Below are 17,876 nucleotides of genomic sequence, written 5' to 3' on the forward strand. Positions count from 1 at the left end.
ACATGATTCAAATCAGATGGCCATCCGCAATTTTTTTTTTTTTGGCTGCTTGAAATCCTTCGTGTGCTCCACTTCCAAAGTCTGCTTAGTTAACAAACTCTGCTTTGCTCAAGGTAAACACGTAGGCTCAAATATTTCACAGTAAATTCACAAGCATTTCCACGGGGCAGAAGAGCACCAAGAAAGAACACACTTGAGTTTTACACTCGAGAATTTTTTTAGACGGTTTGAGCTTCTCTGGTGGATCAAGGCATCTGATTTCTTGCATCGTGAACATTGATTATAAATAATGTTGGCTATAGTTGCATTCGAACTCCCTTTTTTAGATTTTGTTCACATTATCATGGTTGCATGAAGACCACATTGTGTTTAAAGCTGTCTTTGATTAACCCAAAAAAAAAAAAAAGAGAAGAAGAAAGAATTTGCCACAAAAAGGGTCAAATATCATTTTAGCTAAACCAAGCAAAAAGAGCACCCAATAACTAGGCCAAGTGAACCTAATTACTAATAATTACTTGGTCTAATTAAAATGTAAGTCACATTGCAACTTTATTCATGTCCAGGTGGAAAGAATTCTGAAGAATTTAAAAATATATATATAAATTACCAGCCTATTATGGAGCATTACAGCATTGTAGCAATGCATAGTCAAATCTGTGCTTCAGCTCCAAGACTATCAATGCCTTTACATCGATTTGGAGTTTCTTCCCTTTTCTCAACTTCGTGCAAATCCAAACAGCTCCTGATTGTCAATCGTCCAGGGCCTTTTTGTTATTGTTGTGTGTGTGTGTGTGTGTGTGTGTGTGTGTGTGTGTGTGTGTGTGTGTGTTAGGGGGACGGCGCAGTATGGGACGGGAGTCTGGACCAACTAGGCTTCAGCCCTTGAATAAATACGTAAACCCGGTCCAAAGTGTATACCTCCAATAAGTTTAACTGTTATTGTGAATGTTTGGGAAAATATTTGGAATCTGCAAGTTACAAAAAAACGCAAGAGATGATATTAATAGTCAAAGTCAAGCTTTCCTGGAAAAAAATTGGATAGGTCTGTCTATTCCAAAATTCTTAGGCATGTCGTTTAAAATTCCAACAGGTCGTATAGTAAACATCCACAACATTGCAATTGTTAATGAAAATTTTCCAAACGTCCACAGTGATCCTGGGGTTCTTTAGCACGTCAACATGGAGGTGTAGGCCTCCTGCATGCCCACCGAAACAACCAAAAAAATACAAAAACTATCAGTGCCTTGAAGACTTGACCTCTCAAAAGTTGGCTTATGTTGTTTTCCTGAATCTCTGGTTTAGGTGAGGAGGTATAACAGAAGTGCCGAGCTGCCATGTCCACACCGGATGAGAAGGATGAGGCACCTGGTTAGTCCTGAAAGAGGTTAAAGAGTAAGCAGGACTCAAATCTCCATCACTGCCGACGATCAGAGACGGAGGGCATGGAAAATTCGCCATGAAGTTAAAAGTTGTTTTTAAAGAAGATGCATGTTGGGTTGCAGTTCTCTTGCTCCCACATTTGCCAGCAGGTCTAGGACTCCTGTCCACCTTCGCATTTGTCTTAACATTTTCTGCCTTTTTCCCCCAACCTGGTGTCCGGTAGCTTTTCCTGAACCTTGCGTTTTTATAATCCCCTTGAGTGTTTAAAGTGCTGCTTGGTTCCTGTTTGGAAGGAGGGGGAAATGTTTGTCTGCCATCTTTAGCACGATCTGCATGATCAGTACTGAGAAACAAAGCGTCTTCGTGTTCATCGTATGTCTCCTTGCATTTATAAGCGTGTTCTTGGGTTGCATATTCATACTCATCAAAAGTGTCCTCGACTTTGATTTTCACGTGGTTGAGTTTCGTGTCTCCTGTAGTGTCCAGGTTTGTGTGTGTGGTGAATTCCTCAGTCTCAGTCTTGACTGTTTTGAGAGGTGATGGTTGCTTGAGGCAGATGACTGTTTTTGCATCTTTTTTTGAATGTGCACCTTCCAAATAATTGCTCTCGAGAGCCGCAGAAACGCCGGTGTCTTTGTCCTGATTGCAGACTGCTTGGTATCCTGACGCTCTTTGTTGTGGAAACACCTTTCCATTTGCACAGGGTGTAAAACTTACATATTTATTTCTACCACTCAGATGTTCGGTTGTCTTTGGCTCGTTGGAAAAGTCGACCATTTGTGGAGCCACGACTCTTTTCAGGCCTGAGAAACAATTCCCAACCGTGCATACATTTTTCCCACATTCCCATTCATCACATTCCCTGCGTCTGTGTTTAGTCATGTCCAAAGTTTTTTTACTTGCTTTCTCACAATCCAGAGTTGCACCATTTCCATAGACACTTCCATTTTTGGGTTGAAAATTAGACCTGTAATGGAAAGTGGGCTGCAGAACCAAAGGCGCTTTCGCGTTAAGGCTCGTGAAGCGCGCGCGCCGAAATCGGATACTCTGCATCGAAACCCGGCTGGACACGGAGCTTGAATCGGACTGAGACGAGCTTCCTCCATCACTGCTTTCTTCTGAAGAACCGGTAAACGAGTCTTCCTCGTCGTCGTCTGTCGTTCCAGAGTTGGTGGAGCTACTGGTGCTACTGCTGGTGGACAAACTTGAGCCAAAGTCCGAGTCGTTGGCGGAGCTGCACTCGGTGTCGCTACTGCAGCTTTCCTGAAAATGTCTGGACTCCAAGCAGAGCTCATGATCCGGGTGAAAATGGTTAAAAGACCCGTTCGCCAGACAGCTTTTTGGTTTGCAGCACTTAGGAACGAGCAGCCGGTAGTGTCGCTTTCTGCCCCCGAAGTGTCTCTCGCACCTCCTTTTCCTTTTGTAAGGAAGCTCCGAGGCGGACGGAGCTGAAATGGCGGCCACAGCCGGCTTTCTCCTGGAGATCTCCCCGCTTCGAAAAAACGAGCGTTTCTCATTAAACTCCACACATTTCCCAGGTATCTGCACAGTTTCATAGTTTCTGAAGGCTCTCCGTGCAGTCGGGGTGACCGGCTGAAAGTTCTGGTAGATGGATTTACTGTAAATTTGAGGTAGATTGGACGCGAGCTCCGATCTGACAGGTTTGTTTCGGAGAGCCAGAGTCGGCGAGACTCCGCGAAAACTCAGCCAAAGTTTCTTTTTCCAAAAGCCGTTTCGAGCGTCGTGGGAACGCTCTTCACCTCGGAGATGTTCGTCCGCTTTTGTCCTCGTCCTCCTTTTGTTGGATTTCAGCACGCGCTCCGTCTTGCAGGAGAAATACAGAGCCTCCACGTCCTCTCTGGAGATCAGAGTACATTTAGCTGCGTGGAAAGCCACCGAGTTTATTGCTTTGAGCTTTCGAAGCTCCTCCAGATCACAGTGATGCTTTTTCACGTTCAGGTGATCCATCCGTTTGTGCACGGTAGTCCGTGGGATGTTTTTCAAGAGGTCGGTGAAGACCTGCGAGAGGGCGAACATCTGCTTGCCTTGAATGACAAGATATCCCAGCTTTACACCCTGCATTTCCTCGAAGCCAAACTCCAAGTCTCCCATTTTCCTTATTGTGTTGTTAAGAATCCCAGCATTGATGCTCCTCTGCTACTGCAGTTGCTCTATCAGAAGGCATCACTGCTGATCAGTTCAACGTGGACCGCGAATGGGGTCCACACTCAGAGGGGGGAAAAGTTGGAAACTGAGGCAAAAATAGATCTGAAAATAGAGACGGAACAGTCCTTAAATAATTTCAAACAGCACCGCCATTTAGTTAGGAGCACCATGATGGAGATATGAGACGTTGCATGCAGCTCTTATATACCTGCAGTCCCTTCAGCTCTCTCCTTCCCCATAAAGAGAAGAGGGAAGGTGAAACGGATAGAGAGAGAGAGAGAGAGAGAGAGAGAGAGAGAGAGAGAGAGAGAGAGGCGAATAAAAGCCCCCCAAAATGCAACCGCTGTTCCCTGTGCTGGTTTAAGCCACAAATAAACTGACAGCGGGAAGTGAGCAAGTTGGGAGACACCTTCATCAATTAAAGCCTCCCAAAGTCGGCGCTGATTGGACCATTCTGACAGGTGATGCAATAAAAATGGATAATTCCACCACGCTCACCCCTCCTCTGAGTAATTACTATACTACTATTGTACTGTAACACTGCCTGCAATCCACAAGCAGGACGGCATTGTTACTATTATTATTATTATTATTATTATTATTATTATTACTATTACGATTATTATTATTATTATTATTATTATTATTATTATTATTATTATTAGTGTATTTCTTTCTATACACACTATTGTTTTTAAATCTACATTACTACCGTGTCAGGCACATTTTCAATTCCCGTTTTATTCTTTAAAACAGCACTTTTTTTTGTTCGGGTTAAGATGATGTTCAACACGAAGCTGTTAAAACACTGCTTCTGATATTCAGTTAAATAGCTGCTTTAACTCCGACATGATGTAAGGAATTTTAAATAATGGCAGGAGAATATATAAAGTTGCACTGAATCCCTTTTCTGGGTGGGAGGGGGGCAAATGCGGTCTTTCTATATATGGTGTGTGTGTGTGTGTGTGTGTGTGTGTGAGAGAGAGAGAGAGAGAGAGAGAGAGAGAGAGAGAGAGAGAGAGAGAGAGAGAGAGAGAACAAGTCTAAACATCTAAACGAACTGAATGCAAATGTAAAGTATGGTGTTCTTCTAGAAGAAAGAACAATGTCCAGACCTAAAGGCATTATTGATGAAAGGGTGCGGTGGAGGAGGAAGTGATTCGATAGTTGGATTTCTTTACGTTATGGTCAAAGATTAGTGTAAAAAAAAACTTCAAATACATCTCGGATCCGGTTTCAGTTTAGATTGTGATAGTCATGACTATATCGATCAAAGGAGAAAAAAACACTAGAAGGCTGAGAGATCCTGAATGTGTGTGTGTGTGTGTGTGTGTGTGTGTGTGTGTGTGTGTGTGTGTGTGTGTGTGTGTGTGACTGACAGTGAGAGAAAATTTTCATATACTTTTCCATTAATGTTTTCATATATCGAGTCGAGTCGTTTCTTCATTTCCTATAGTGCGTGTGTGTGTGTGTGTGTGTGCGTGTGTGTGTGTGTGTGTGTGTGTGTGTGTGTGTGTGTGTGTTCATGAACCATTCCCTCTTCCTCGTTTTGGGCGTATGTACTGACATATACGTGACATGAGATAGAGAGAAAGACAGAAAGCGAGAGCGAGCGAGCGAGCGAGAGAGAGAGAGAGAGAGAGAGAGAGAGAGAGAGAGAGAGAGAGAGATCAATAACTCCATGCTGCGCTTTGCCATCAGTCAAAACACTGTGTATAATACTGGAGAAACGTCTGAAGCAGTTCGGTTCATTCATTCATTCATTCATTCATTCATTCATTTACTCATTCATTCGTTGGTTCTTTCATGTCCGAAATTAATGTAGCGTTTTGTCTCTGGGGAAACAATGAGGGGAATTTAAGCGTTATGTGTTATTATGGCCAATTAATGATGGAGTGTTTATTAACATGGGTGATTTTAACTATTTATGATTTATTTTTATGCAAAATAATGTAACGCAGTTTAAAGGGCTTAACATTAAAACCCTAAGATTAACTCTATATGCACTCAGTGCCATTTATTTTAAAATAAATAAAAGCGTTCCAAAAAAACCCATCAGACTGATTTTAACGTCAAAACACGTTGAAATAAAAATAAATAATGAAATAAATAAATAAACAATAACAACGACGACGATGATTGTGCTGAAAAATATCACAAATCAAATGTAAAAACAATTTACATCATGGTTTGCTCTACTCTCTCTTACCACAAACTACATTGTGTCCAAATCAATAATAAATTGAATAAAGAATAAGACACTACACTATCACTTATACACAACCCTGTAAGGGGGAAAAGGAAGTTTTTCCCCGCATGATGTCTACGTTTTTTAGATTTCAGAATCCTTTAAAACTTACAAATCTCTAAACACACGTGGCCACTGTACATCTGGTTACGTATAAGATGTGTATGAGCAACACTGGGCTATAAAGACGTGAACAAAACCCCCAAAACCCATTAAGCTCGTACTCATACAGCGCAAATGAGTGTCTCTCTTTAGACCTTGAATGAATTCAAAGGGGGAAATCGGAGACCAAAGGTCATAGAAGAGGCTTATAAACAAAACACAGAATAAAACAGATCTTCCCTGAGTTATGATTTGTAATATACAAGAATATATAAAAAAGAGCCAGATGTGTTGATGATGTGTTATTTTGATATACATGATCGATCAATATTATTTCAAAATAATGAACTCTTAAGAAATTCCCGGACCCCCACTCTTTAGACTAACTGTATCCCCCAACTCCAATCCCAAAAGTGTTCGGACGTCGGATATTGTACAAATCTCCAACCATCCAATCATCTGCATGCCTTTTGGTTTTTGAAAATGTTTTTGTTTATTGTGATTGTTGCTACTTCTTTAAAATATAAAATGTATACAATTCATAATATTGCGATTTTTTAAATAAATATTATTAAGAATGTTATAATTATATCCCCTCGTATTTTTTTTTCCGAGGCTTTATTAATTTTGTAAGGCACAATAAAAAATTTTCCCAAATTGTGACGTGAACGATAAAGGTTGATCCGCGTGTGTATCCGTGTGTGTGCACGTGTATGGTGTATGTGTGTGCTTGTTGATTTGTGCTGATCTGGTGTAAAACACGAGATATAAAAATTCAGCTGTGCAATTAATACAATGAACACACACTCGATACACCCCCACCCCCAAAAAAAAAAAAAAAAGCACAGTCACCAAATACTGTACAGTGTAATAAAGTGTGAATTGCACGAAGTTGAGCAGAACCAGGCTTCCTGTTCGTGGTGACTCTGCAGGAACAGATAAGGTCTTTACTCAAAGCCTCTTTCCATCTCGATGGCCTTGTATTGGTAATCACAATAAAACAATAGGTTATTAAACATGTGCTGGACGAAATGTCTTCAGTATTAATGCGTCGCTTTGGTCCAGATGCCGCACACTGCTTTAATAAATAAGAAACAAAAAATCAACTCGTTCTACTTCCGAGTAAAACACAAGCTATTTTTCATTTTTTTTTTTTTTCATTTTGTGATGCCTCTTTTTTTTTTTTTTTTTTTTGAGTTCCTCTAAGCGCTTATTTGTTGCTAACAGGAATATGAGCGATGAATTTGCAGGCTGATTGGAGATGATTTAAACAACAGCTCTACAGCAGGGCAATCACAGAAATCTTCAAATGTACTACACTCACTTTTTCCATTCAAGAGCACTGAGAGCGATTTAGCCTCAAATACACACTGCCACATGGAGACCCAAAAAAACGTGTGCTGTTTGCGCGCAGATCCGTGCGTCACGTTAAGGTGAAGCGTTCACGGATTAACACAAGATATTAATGTGTAGTTTACATTTAATTACCTAAAAGAAACACATCTACTGTGCTTGGACTCTCGTCTTTAGTCTGGGTGCAGGGAATGAGACACGGCCGACACACACACACACACACACACATCCGAAGTGGGGGGTCCGCACTGCTCTCCACCGCAGCTCGAGGAAAACGATTTTTTTCGGCAAATGAAAAAAAAGAAAAAAAAGAAGAAGAGTTTTCGCTGCTCTTTTTTTATATCATCACAGGTGAGAGTACATTTTCCCATCAGCATAAAGTTTGATGAAGAACATTGTGAGATTTGATGGATTTCGGAGGTAAAATCCTCGAACAAAAAGCAGAACAAAGGAAAAGCAGACATTTTTTTTCCATTTCTGTTTCCCCCACAGTCCGTATCCCTTTCCCAAAAAAAAAAAAATCCAGCGCCCAACACACTACTTCAGTTTTACTCTAAAACCACGAACTTTTCATTACATTTATTTTTTTTTACCACAAAAAATAAAAATAAAAAAATAGACCAACAATTCTAAAAATTCTGATCAGATTAAATAGATTACATGCTAAATGTTGTAGCAATTGCCTTTAATTTCAATCTTTAACAGACTACCACACACACACGCACACACACACACACACACACACACAAAATCTGAGTCTAAAAGTGCGTCATTTTTTTTTATCATCCTTCTGTGCAGTGATTCATTTTGTGTTTAGCAATTAAGAGTTTTCATACATGCCATCATATCAATTAATTATGAATAAAAAAAATAAAAAATTATACCAAGCATTAAGCTGTCTAGAAAGAATACACCTCTGGATTAATAAAACTGTATATTTAGACTCTGCTATAATAAGCAAGCAAGTAAATAAATAATTTCATTAATTAATACAAATTTGCTGCAACTCAGCAAAGAATAAAGCTTAGGCTCAGATCATGCACGTATTAAATTTTTTTTCCCACTTTCCCACATATTTTAATTATATATATATATATATATATATATATATATATATATATATATATATATATATATATAAGCAATTCCTCCATCCAAGTAGTTTCCTTCTCCCAGCTTCAAGCACAGACATTGATTATTTGCAACTTGAAGCCGCCCTGAGTGAGTGTGTGTGTGTGTGTGTGTGTGAGTGTGTGTGTGTGTGAGTGAGTGTGTGTATGAGAGTGAGTGTGTGTGAGAGAGAGAGAGAGACAGAAAGAAAAAAAGACAGTTGGGGGGTGGGCGTCCGTAACCTTTCACCCTGCCATGTCGTGTGTTACTTCTATTGTGTATATGTGTGCATGCAAGCGCGCGAGCGCCCCTACGTTACCCAGAAGTCTTTGCGTAAAAGCCCAGCTCGTGCCATAGGCAAATTCCCCCTTTAACCCCTCCCTGTGCGCCTCTGAGACCCTCTGTGGGGCTTCCCGATTTCTGCAGTAAAGAGGAAAAAAAAAACACCCAACACGTAATGCACCGGTTTTTGTGTCTGTTAGCACATAGTGTGTTTTACTGATCAGCTGGATTTCACTGCATTATTTCAAATACTAGAGTATAGAATATCCCACTACTATATCACACTACTATACACACTACTGTATCACACTACTATACACACCACTATATACCACTATATATCCCACTACTATACACACTACTGTATCACACTACTATACACACTACAACACACTACTATATCACACTACTATACACACTACAACACACTACTGTACACACTACTATATCACACTACTATACACACTACAACACACTACTATACACATTACTGTATCACACTACTATAACACACTACTATACACACCACAACACACTACTATACACACTACTATATCCCACTACTATACACACTACAACACACTACTATACACACTACTATATCCCACTACTATACACACTACAACACACTACTATACACACCACTATATCCCACTACTATATCCCACTACTATACACACTACTATACACACTACACACTACTATACACACACTACTATACACTACAACACACTACTATACACACCACTATATACCACTATATATCCCACTACTATACACTACAACACACTACTACACACTACTGTACACACCACTATATCCACTACTATACACTACTATAACACACTATACACACTATATCACACTACTACACACTACTATCACACTACTATTACACTACTGTATCACACTACTATAACACACTACTATACACACTACTGTATCACACTACTATACACACCACTATATCACACTACTATTACACTACTGTATCACACTACTATACACCACTATATCCCACTACTATATCCCACTACTATACACACTACAACACACTACTATACACTACTATACACACTACTCTATCTCACTACTATACACACTACTATACACTACTATACACTACTATATCCACTACTATACACACTACTGTATCACACTACTATACACTACTATACACACTACTATATCACTACTATACACACTACTGTATCACACTACTATACACACTACTATACACACCACTATATCCACTACTATTACACACTACTGTATCACTACTATACACCACTATATCCCACTACTATATCCCACTACTATACACACTACAACACACTACTATACACACTACTCTATCTCACTACTATACACACTACTATACACTACTATACACACTACTATATCCCACTACTATACACACTACTGTATCACACTACTATACACTACTATACACACCACTATATCCCACTACTATACACACTACTGTATCACACTACTATACACACTACTATACACACCACTATATCCCACTACTATTACACACTACTGTATCACACTACTATACACACCACTATATCCCACTACTATATCCCACTACTATACACACTACAACACACTACTATACACACTACTCTATCTCACTACTATACACACTACTATACACACTACTATACACACTACTGTATCACACTACTATACACACTACTATAACACACTACTATACACACTACTATAACACACTACTATACACACCACTATATCACACTATTTTATCACACTACTGTATCACACTACTATATCACACTAGTATATCACACCACTATATCACACTACTATAACACACTACTGTATCACACTACTATACATACTACTATAACACTACTATACACACCACTATATCACACCACTATATCACACTACTATAACACACTACAACACACTACTATACACACCACTACATCACACTAATATACACACTACTATATCACACTACTATATCACACTACTATATCACAGTACTATACACACTACAACACACTACTATACACTACTATAACACACTACTGTATCACACTGAGATACAGGTGGGTTTACTCTCACGTGTCACTTATTCTATGAATACATGCCCAAAAAATGTCAAAATTCTGTTTTTATATAGGACTATGTACTTCACACACACACACACACACACACACACACACACACACACACACACACACAATAGGCACTGATGAGGTGACTCCATATATGCAATTATTAATGATGAGGTATATTAAAAAAATCTCTCACTGTCATCCACTAATTTAAACACAGAATACACACACACACACACACACACACACACACACACACACAGTTGCTAACTACTACTACTACTACTACTACTACTACAGTACTACTACTGCTATAACACCTACTACTATTGCTATGATTACTACTATTATAATTATAGTTATTATACTGATCATTATTATTATTAGTGGTAGTAGTGTTATTATTGCTCAAATTCAAATCGGAGAGGAATTGCTTATACTATTAATGCACTTCCTTTACATAAAGGGTTATACTGTATTAAAATAATACTGTAAAATATCTTAGTTATCCTGAGACACATGTGAACCTCTGAGACATACTGACAACACAACCAATAACACATTGATTTTATATTTATGAGTGCTAAACACTGGGCCGGTCAAATGAAACCTTAAAAAAGGAGACACAAATGAAAGCATTTGTAGATTAAAATGTGTTGAAAAAGAAAAAGTAAATGGGCTTTTTAAAATTTTTACATTTGATTTGATTTTTCCTGGTCTATGGTTAGGTTATGCCACAGAGAATGAAAGAGAACTGTGTTTTTTTTAGATTGATTATAATAAAATACAAGTGCAATATTATAGAACAAATAAATATGTGTAGGCTTCTATAAAAGCTATTTCAAAATAAATAAGCCTGTTTATTCTATTAAAGGTATTATTATTATTATTATTATTATTATTATTATTATTATATTTATTTTTTATGAACTATTATTAAAGGGTATGACCTGAATGATAAGGAAATATAATCAAAAATATAATCAGAATAAACATTGTGATCTCTCTGTATTTTTAAATCAACCCAGCAGACAAGGACATTTTTTTATGATGAGTAAAAATGGGAAATAAGAATTTATTTGCAACACAAAACTATTTTGCCCTAAAACTCAATATACAGAAACTTCACACTTAAAATCGACACGAATCTGTTGCCTCCATCAAAAAAGCTCTTTGAAACAAACTACATTATATTTTATCTGAAAAATTTCCGTATTTCTTTATATATGTATATCTTTATTTTAATACAATGTAAATAAAGCAGTAGTTTCAGAAATACACACAAACATGATTAGGACTCCTCTGTATGGCAAATATAAGTATGAAAATGAGTTGCCATAAATATTATCACATGCCATACGTTGTCTTTTGTATTTGTATTTACACTCATCACTCATCAGTTGCATGAATTTCGGTAATCACGACTTTGGAGTTATTGTAGGGCTGAATTTTTCTGACGCTCGGTGAGAGTTTTGGAGTTAAATTAAGATCCCGCTGAGAATATAAGCTTTGCACTGATTGGTCGTTCAAGGCTCTGGACCAATCAGGGACGAAGATATTACAACGCAAACAAAGGAAGAGGAATGTCAACAAAGTGTGACGCAGTAAACCCGAGCGAAGAAGCCGCGTGCTGAGTAAATGCGTGTGTTTTGTTTCATAACAGGAAAAAACAACTTTACGCAGTGACGACAAATCAGAAGCAGCAAACAAAGGAGGAAACAAGATGTATGAATGACAAGGTTTTGGCACAGCTGGATAGTGAAAGTGAGACATTTTCATTCCGAGGATATTTATATTTCCGTTTTCTCCGGGATAAAGGCTAATTCTTTTTATTTATTTTAAAAACCATATCTGCAAACTAGATTGTGTAATCACGTGTGTGTGTGTGTGTGTGTATATATGTATATATATGTGTGTGTGTATATATATATATATATATATATATATATATATGTATGTGTGCATGTGTGTGTGTGTGTATGTGTATATATATATATATATATATATATATATATATATATATATATATATATATATATATACTGTATATTTAACACACACACACACACACACACACACATATATATATATATATATATATATATATATATATATATTTATTTATATATATTTATATTTATATATATATATATATATAAAATATATATAAATTTGTGTATGTATGTGTGTATATATGTATGTATATATATAATATAAACTGAACATTGTTGTAGGTCTGATTATAAGGAACCAGATCCACTCCAGCTTCTCATACAGAGCTCCTGCAGTAGGAGGATGAAGACTCCATGAGGTTTGCCATGAGTATAAAAGATGAAGAATCAATTCCTTCTGACTATATTTCTGGGTCCATAGTCTCTCTCTCTCTCTCTCTCTCTCTCTCTCTCTCTCTCTCTCTCTCTCTCTCTCTCTATCACTCACAGTCAGCCAGTAAATCCTAAATCCTTCTGCCAGTTTTATTATACAAAGTCTTCAGCAATGACTAAAGCAGTGCCCGTGTAAACAAATGTCTTGCCTTTCTTTCTTTCTTTTTTTTTTTTTAACTCATCATTAAAAACACATTTTGGTACCTTCGCAAACCTGCATATTCGTGATCCTTAGTCATACAGATGCAGAAAATATGATGAGAAAAGAATGACAGAATGCTCAAAATCACAACAGCAGAAAACTGTGCCTGTTAGCATCTAAAGCAAGAAATGGATCAAAACTGTATATGAAAGTAACAGCATCAGATTTGGCTGGTGAATATAAATGACGATTCTTTGCTTTTTTTAAACAAAAATACCATTAAAACTAATAATGCCAGATGACTGGATGAGGTATTACTAGGTGAAGTATATAAGGTAATAAAATGTAAAGAGTTAAATAAGAAAACCCATTAACTGTTTGTCTACAAAGTGGCTGGACAAGGAGGTGACTTTCTTCTATGCAGTGCAAAAACTCTATACAGGAGATACCGAGTGCCTCATACAGAAACTCTTCAGGTAGAATCCAGTGCCTGAACTTGCAGGAATTTCACAATATTGTGTCTAGTTGCCAAGCTAGCACAAAAAACTAGTGCATGCCCATCTACTTTTCAACAGATGCAGAAACAGGTGGCAAGTATGTGTGCTGTGGTGTGAGTTTAAAAATGGCTGAATAGTGCATTGCACACGGATGCTTGATGCTGGAGCAGTAGCTTTAGGCTCTTTCATTAATTTGGACATTAAACAAATCTGAAGTTGAGTGTAATTTAAATGTAGACATTACAATGGAACACTAATACCAAACAACTCCAGGGTCCTAGTGTTGGTCCTCAGGTTGGGTTATTGTCTGTAAATAATTGTGCATGTTATCCCTGTTTCCACCAGGTTTCATGGCATTCTCTCACCTGCAAAAATCTTAAAAACAGGTTGACTGGCCGGCCTAAATACCCCTAGATGTAAGTCAGGAAGTTAATGTGTGTGTACTGTGTTCTCAAGATATGTTTTAGAGCTGTTGAGACCCTTACAGTGGTTACTGAAGGTAATTGATGCAACTGAAGTGTGACATGAACAAAAAATAAAAGGTTTTTGCCTCTTGATTTTTAAAATCCCCTAAATCTTGAAATGTTTCAGTTTTACATCATGAAATTAATGGGTTTTTTTGTTTGTTTTTTAATCGCTTTTGTCCCCTTTTCAAAAATTGGTTCAGATCTGAAAACAAAGACCAAATTACCAAATGGAGTTTGGGGTTTGAGCAAATCTATTCCGGTTTAATGGCAATTTAATGGTGGATGTGTGAAATTATTTACATGTATAAATAAAAATTGCGGCTGAAAAAAAAAAAAAACCTGTATACACGATACAACTATTTTCCAAGTTACTGCAAAATACTGTATGGGTAAAAAGCTACAAAAGCTTACTATGCCCTCAAAAATAGGTTTGTGTACATTTCCTTGTCACTAAGGGGTATATTGAAAGGCATATCATTCATGTCTGTAATATGTATCTTTATCTCCAAAGGATTTAACAGCCCCCCAAAAAAGCTTTTTTTTTTGCTATGCATGATTCATTCCCCACTCTCTCCAATTTTATATTGAATCACTATTTGTGGTGATGTTTCTGTGGTGTGATCTTTTATAAAGGCTTTGACATTAAGCTGTACAAAAACATTCCCCAGCCAGAAGTACAATTTATAAAAGTCTCCCGGGTCACTCTCACATGTGATTAGAACTGGTGATAATGCCTGGTGGATCTTAACAGCAGTTTGAAGAGACCTGGATTGATAACCTGTGGATTTATTACTTTTAACTTCTCACCTAGTGTTGAGAATGTTGGTAATAAATGATTTGATTATACAGTATACATTTTGATGGTGCATGTACAGGATCCAAGGAAACATCCAGCTGAGAGTAGTATGTATGTGTGCAATGTATAAGAATTGACACACTGTAAACCTCACACCCAAACCTCCTGACTCTTCTCTGTGCTTAAGAAATTATTTACAATGCTAGGCTGCTGAGGTCAGTGCATGCCTGTATCATTTTACACAGATATCATGAGAGGATGGTAGGTATGTGCATGAAGACCAGGGCAGGAGTGAAGACCGAGTGCAAGTACAATGTGTTCATTTATTTTTGATATTTTGACTTTTTGTGTTCATTTTTTTTCTTCTTCTTACATTTAAAAGATTTAGATAAAAAAACATTTCCTCTACTGTTTAAAGCTAAATGGTTGAATTGTAACATTTCTACCTTATACATCTGTCTATATTTTGTAATTTTATGTCCTTCAAAATAGCGATTTAGTGACGACCGTATAAAATTGCTTCTTGCATTAGATATGCGACTCATTGTTTACATTTTATGCCAGTCATCAGCACCTACAATAAACCTAATGTGCTAAAATCTGCAATCAATAAAAACTAATAATATATAAAATATGAATAAAACTACTGAAATAATATTATATAAAATTACAACTTGCAATAAAATGTGAGCTTTGGGCATACACTGAGCTTGGCAGCTTAGTGTTGTAAATTACACTCTCTCCATATGTCTACCTGACTTCTATCTGAAATCTCCAGGGTTTTATTTTGTAGGAAATGTCTGAAGAACATTTCTGGAGGTAACTTGGCTATGAGTATGTGAGTGAATGTGCAGGATGTTGTTTAAACCAGCATCCTAACCTCATTTGGGTTATTCTGTAAAAAAGATCTGAATCTATTGAGACTCTGACCAGGATTAAATGTTTGCTGAATGTGAATAAATCTTTTTTGTACATATAATGAGTAAGAATAATATAGGTATTGGATAACATATACTTTATTTAGTCTTTACTTACTAAATTTATATCATAAGATTGAGAATATATTAGAATATAAAAAATTAAGCATCTGATCTCATGGAGATCTCAGTAGATTGAAGTCAGAACTCATATTTCCCAGTGTAGAGGACATAAACATCAATATAAACATTTTTTTTAATTAAAAGATGTTACCATGTTGCCTATTCTGGCTATTATTGACAGACACGGTTTGGTAGAACATCACGGCAAATGCTGTGTTGAAGCAACCAGACATTTTGGCTTATAATTTGTGAAACAAATAATAACTGCTATTACTACTAGAATAACAGGGTTTGGGCATTAAGTACACAGGATGAGCACCAACCCACACTTGAAAATGACTGGGTTTAAACAAAAACCCACACACCCACAGTGACTATCAAATAGAACACACACTAGCCAGCAAACTGGGTTGCACTAGAAGGCTGGGTTGATGTATATGCATGTGTAGCATACATGGATATGTTTATGTTTAAGCAATATTTTTGAAAACGTTAGTTTCATATATTGCATATATGAGCGCATTTATATAATGGAATGTGGGGGAGGCATTGGTCAAATAGGTTTATATACAAATTCAGATTCCAGTTCCAGATCAAGCAAATGCTCCAAAAAGTTTTTATTCACAGTTATATTATAAACTGTTAGCTTCTTTGTCTCAAACCAAATGTTAAATGAATGGAGAATATAAACAAATATAAAAACGAATGTGTTATACCTATTCCGATACCATTGTTACATACACAGATTGCAGTTTATTCAACAGTTAACTAAGTAAAGTAAAGAAAAAAAAAAATCAAGTGATTTTATTGCAAATAATCATGAAGTGACTGTCAAGAGACCAAATAATAAATACAGTCTGAAGAAAAATGTTGCATTGTTGCATAATTTAAACAGGGTGGAAAAGATGTACAATATGATAGTGATTGTTATGAAGGATTTCCTGTGCTGCTTTTTTTGCTGCACCATGGCTGGATGAGTGTGGAGCTGAAACCACTCAAACATGAGTATTATAAGCAGCATTTCAGTTAGCATTATTTCCTGCAAAACTGATTCCAGGGGGTCCAAATCTTTTCCCCAATGCATTATAGTAGCATTATTTTACCATATTGCATATTAGGAATAGGTATAAACATGAAATACCATGAATGTGGGTATTTGAGAGACTTGGATTTTGACAAAATGGCTTGAAAAGTCCAAAGTGGTTTAAAGTTTTTCTAAACTACAAAGCATGGTTTCTAGGATTAATCAATGAAATTACCATATCATTATGACTCATAAAATTACCTGAAAACAAGCTTTATAGTTATATTTTTATACGTTTTATAGTAATAGTTGACCAAAATGTTTCTACTTAGTTAACTATAATTTGAAACATGACGAGTATTCTAATGTAGGTTAGACTAATGCACTTTACATTACAATTTAACAATGATGGGCCCCTTAAAACCAGTCTTGTATTGTGTTTCTTACTCACAGATGTTGCTAGTACACTATGCCATATCTATTTCTAAAAAAAAAGCTATTTGGGTGGATGAATATCATTGTGCTTGGTGGTAGAATAATAGAGCAGATTGTTCACAATACTTCAGACTGACCTATTAGGTTTAACTCTAACACATTCTTTTTTAGAGAGTTGAATCTTGGTGTAGATCCCTTTAGCTATTTTAATAGAAGTTTACTTTATTTAGACCAGTGCCAGGCCTGTTCATTGACATTTACCACAGCAAATGAGTGATGGTCCAAAGCTGGCCCACACTTACCACTCTTTTTGGCCCACAGACCACACTGTAAATGGCGGTGATGTGAATGTGGCTG

The 17,876-nt window shown here is 36.9% G+C and overlaps 1 protein-coding gene and 1 long non-coding RNA gene across 2 annotated transcripts in view; one reads left to right on the forward strand and one right to left on the reverse strand.

Moving 5' to 3' along the window:
• skida1 (SKI/DACH domain containing 1) overlaps positions 1-6,398 on the reverse strand; it is a 7,106-nt gene extending 708 nt beyond the window's left edge. Inside the window, exons 1-2 of the mRNA XM_046834172.1 lie at positions 3,755-6,398; positions 1-3,648 (exon numbers count right to left, since the gene is read on the reverse strand). The exon at positions 1-3,648 is cut by the window's left edge and continues 708 nt beyond it. Coding sequence (XP_046690128.1) covers positions 1,273-3,492 — 2,220 coding nt within the window. The 5' untranslated portion in view covers positions 3,493-3,648; positions 3,755-6,398 and the 3' untranslated portion in view covers positions 1-1,272. The remainder of the gene's footprint in view (positions 3,649-3,754) is intronic.
• Positions 6,399-12,018: 5,620 nt separating this feature from the next.
• LOC124403640 lies at positions 12,019-16,222 on the forward strand. Its single transcript, XR_006928921.1, has 2 exons — positions 12,019-12,498; positions 12,969-16,222. It is a non-coding gene; the product is annotated as an uncharacterized LOC124403640 (long non-coding RNA).
• The last annotated feature ends 1,654 nt before the right edge of the window (positions 16,223-17,876 follow it).

Source organism: Silurus meridionalis, chromosome 21 (assembly GCF_014805685.1).
Source record: "Silurus meridionalis isolate SWU-2019-XX chromosome 21, ASM1480568v1, whole genome shotgun sequence".
Taxonomy (NCBI): domain Eukaryota; kingdom Metazoa; phylum Chordata; class Actinopteri; order Siluriformes; family Siluridae; genus Silurus; species Silurus meridionalis.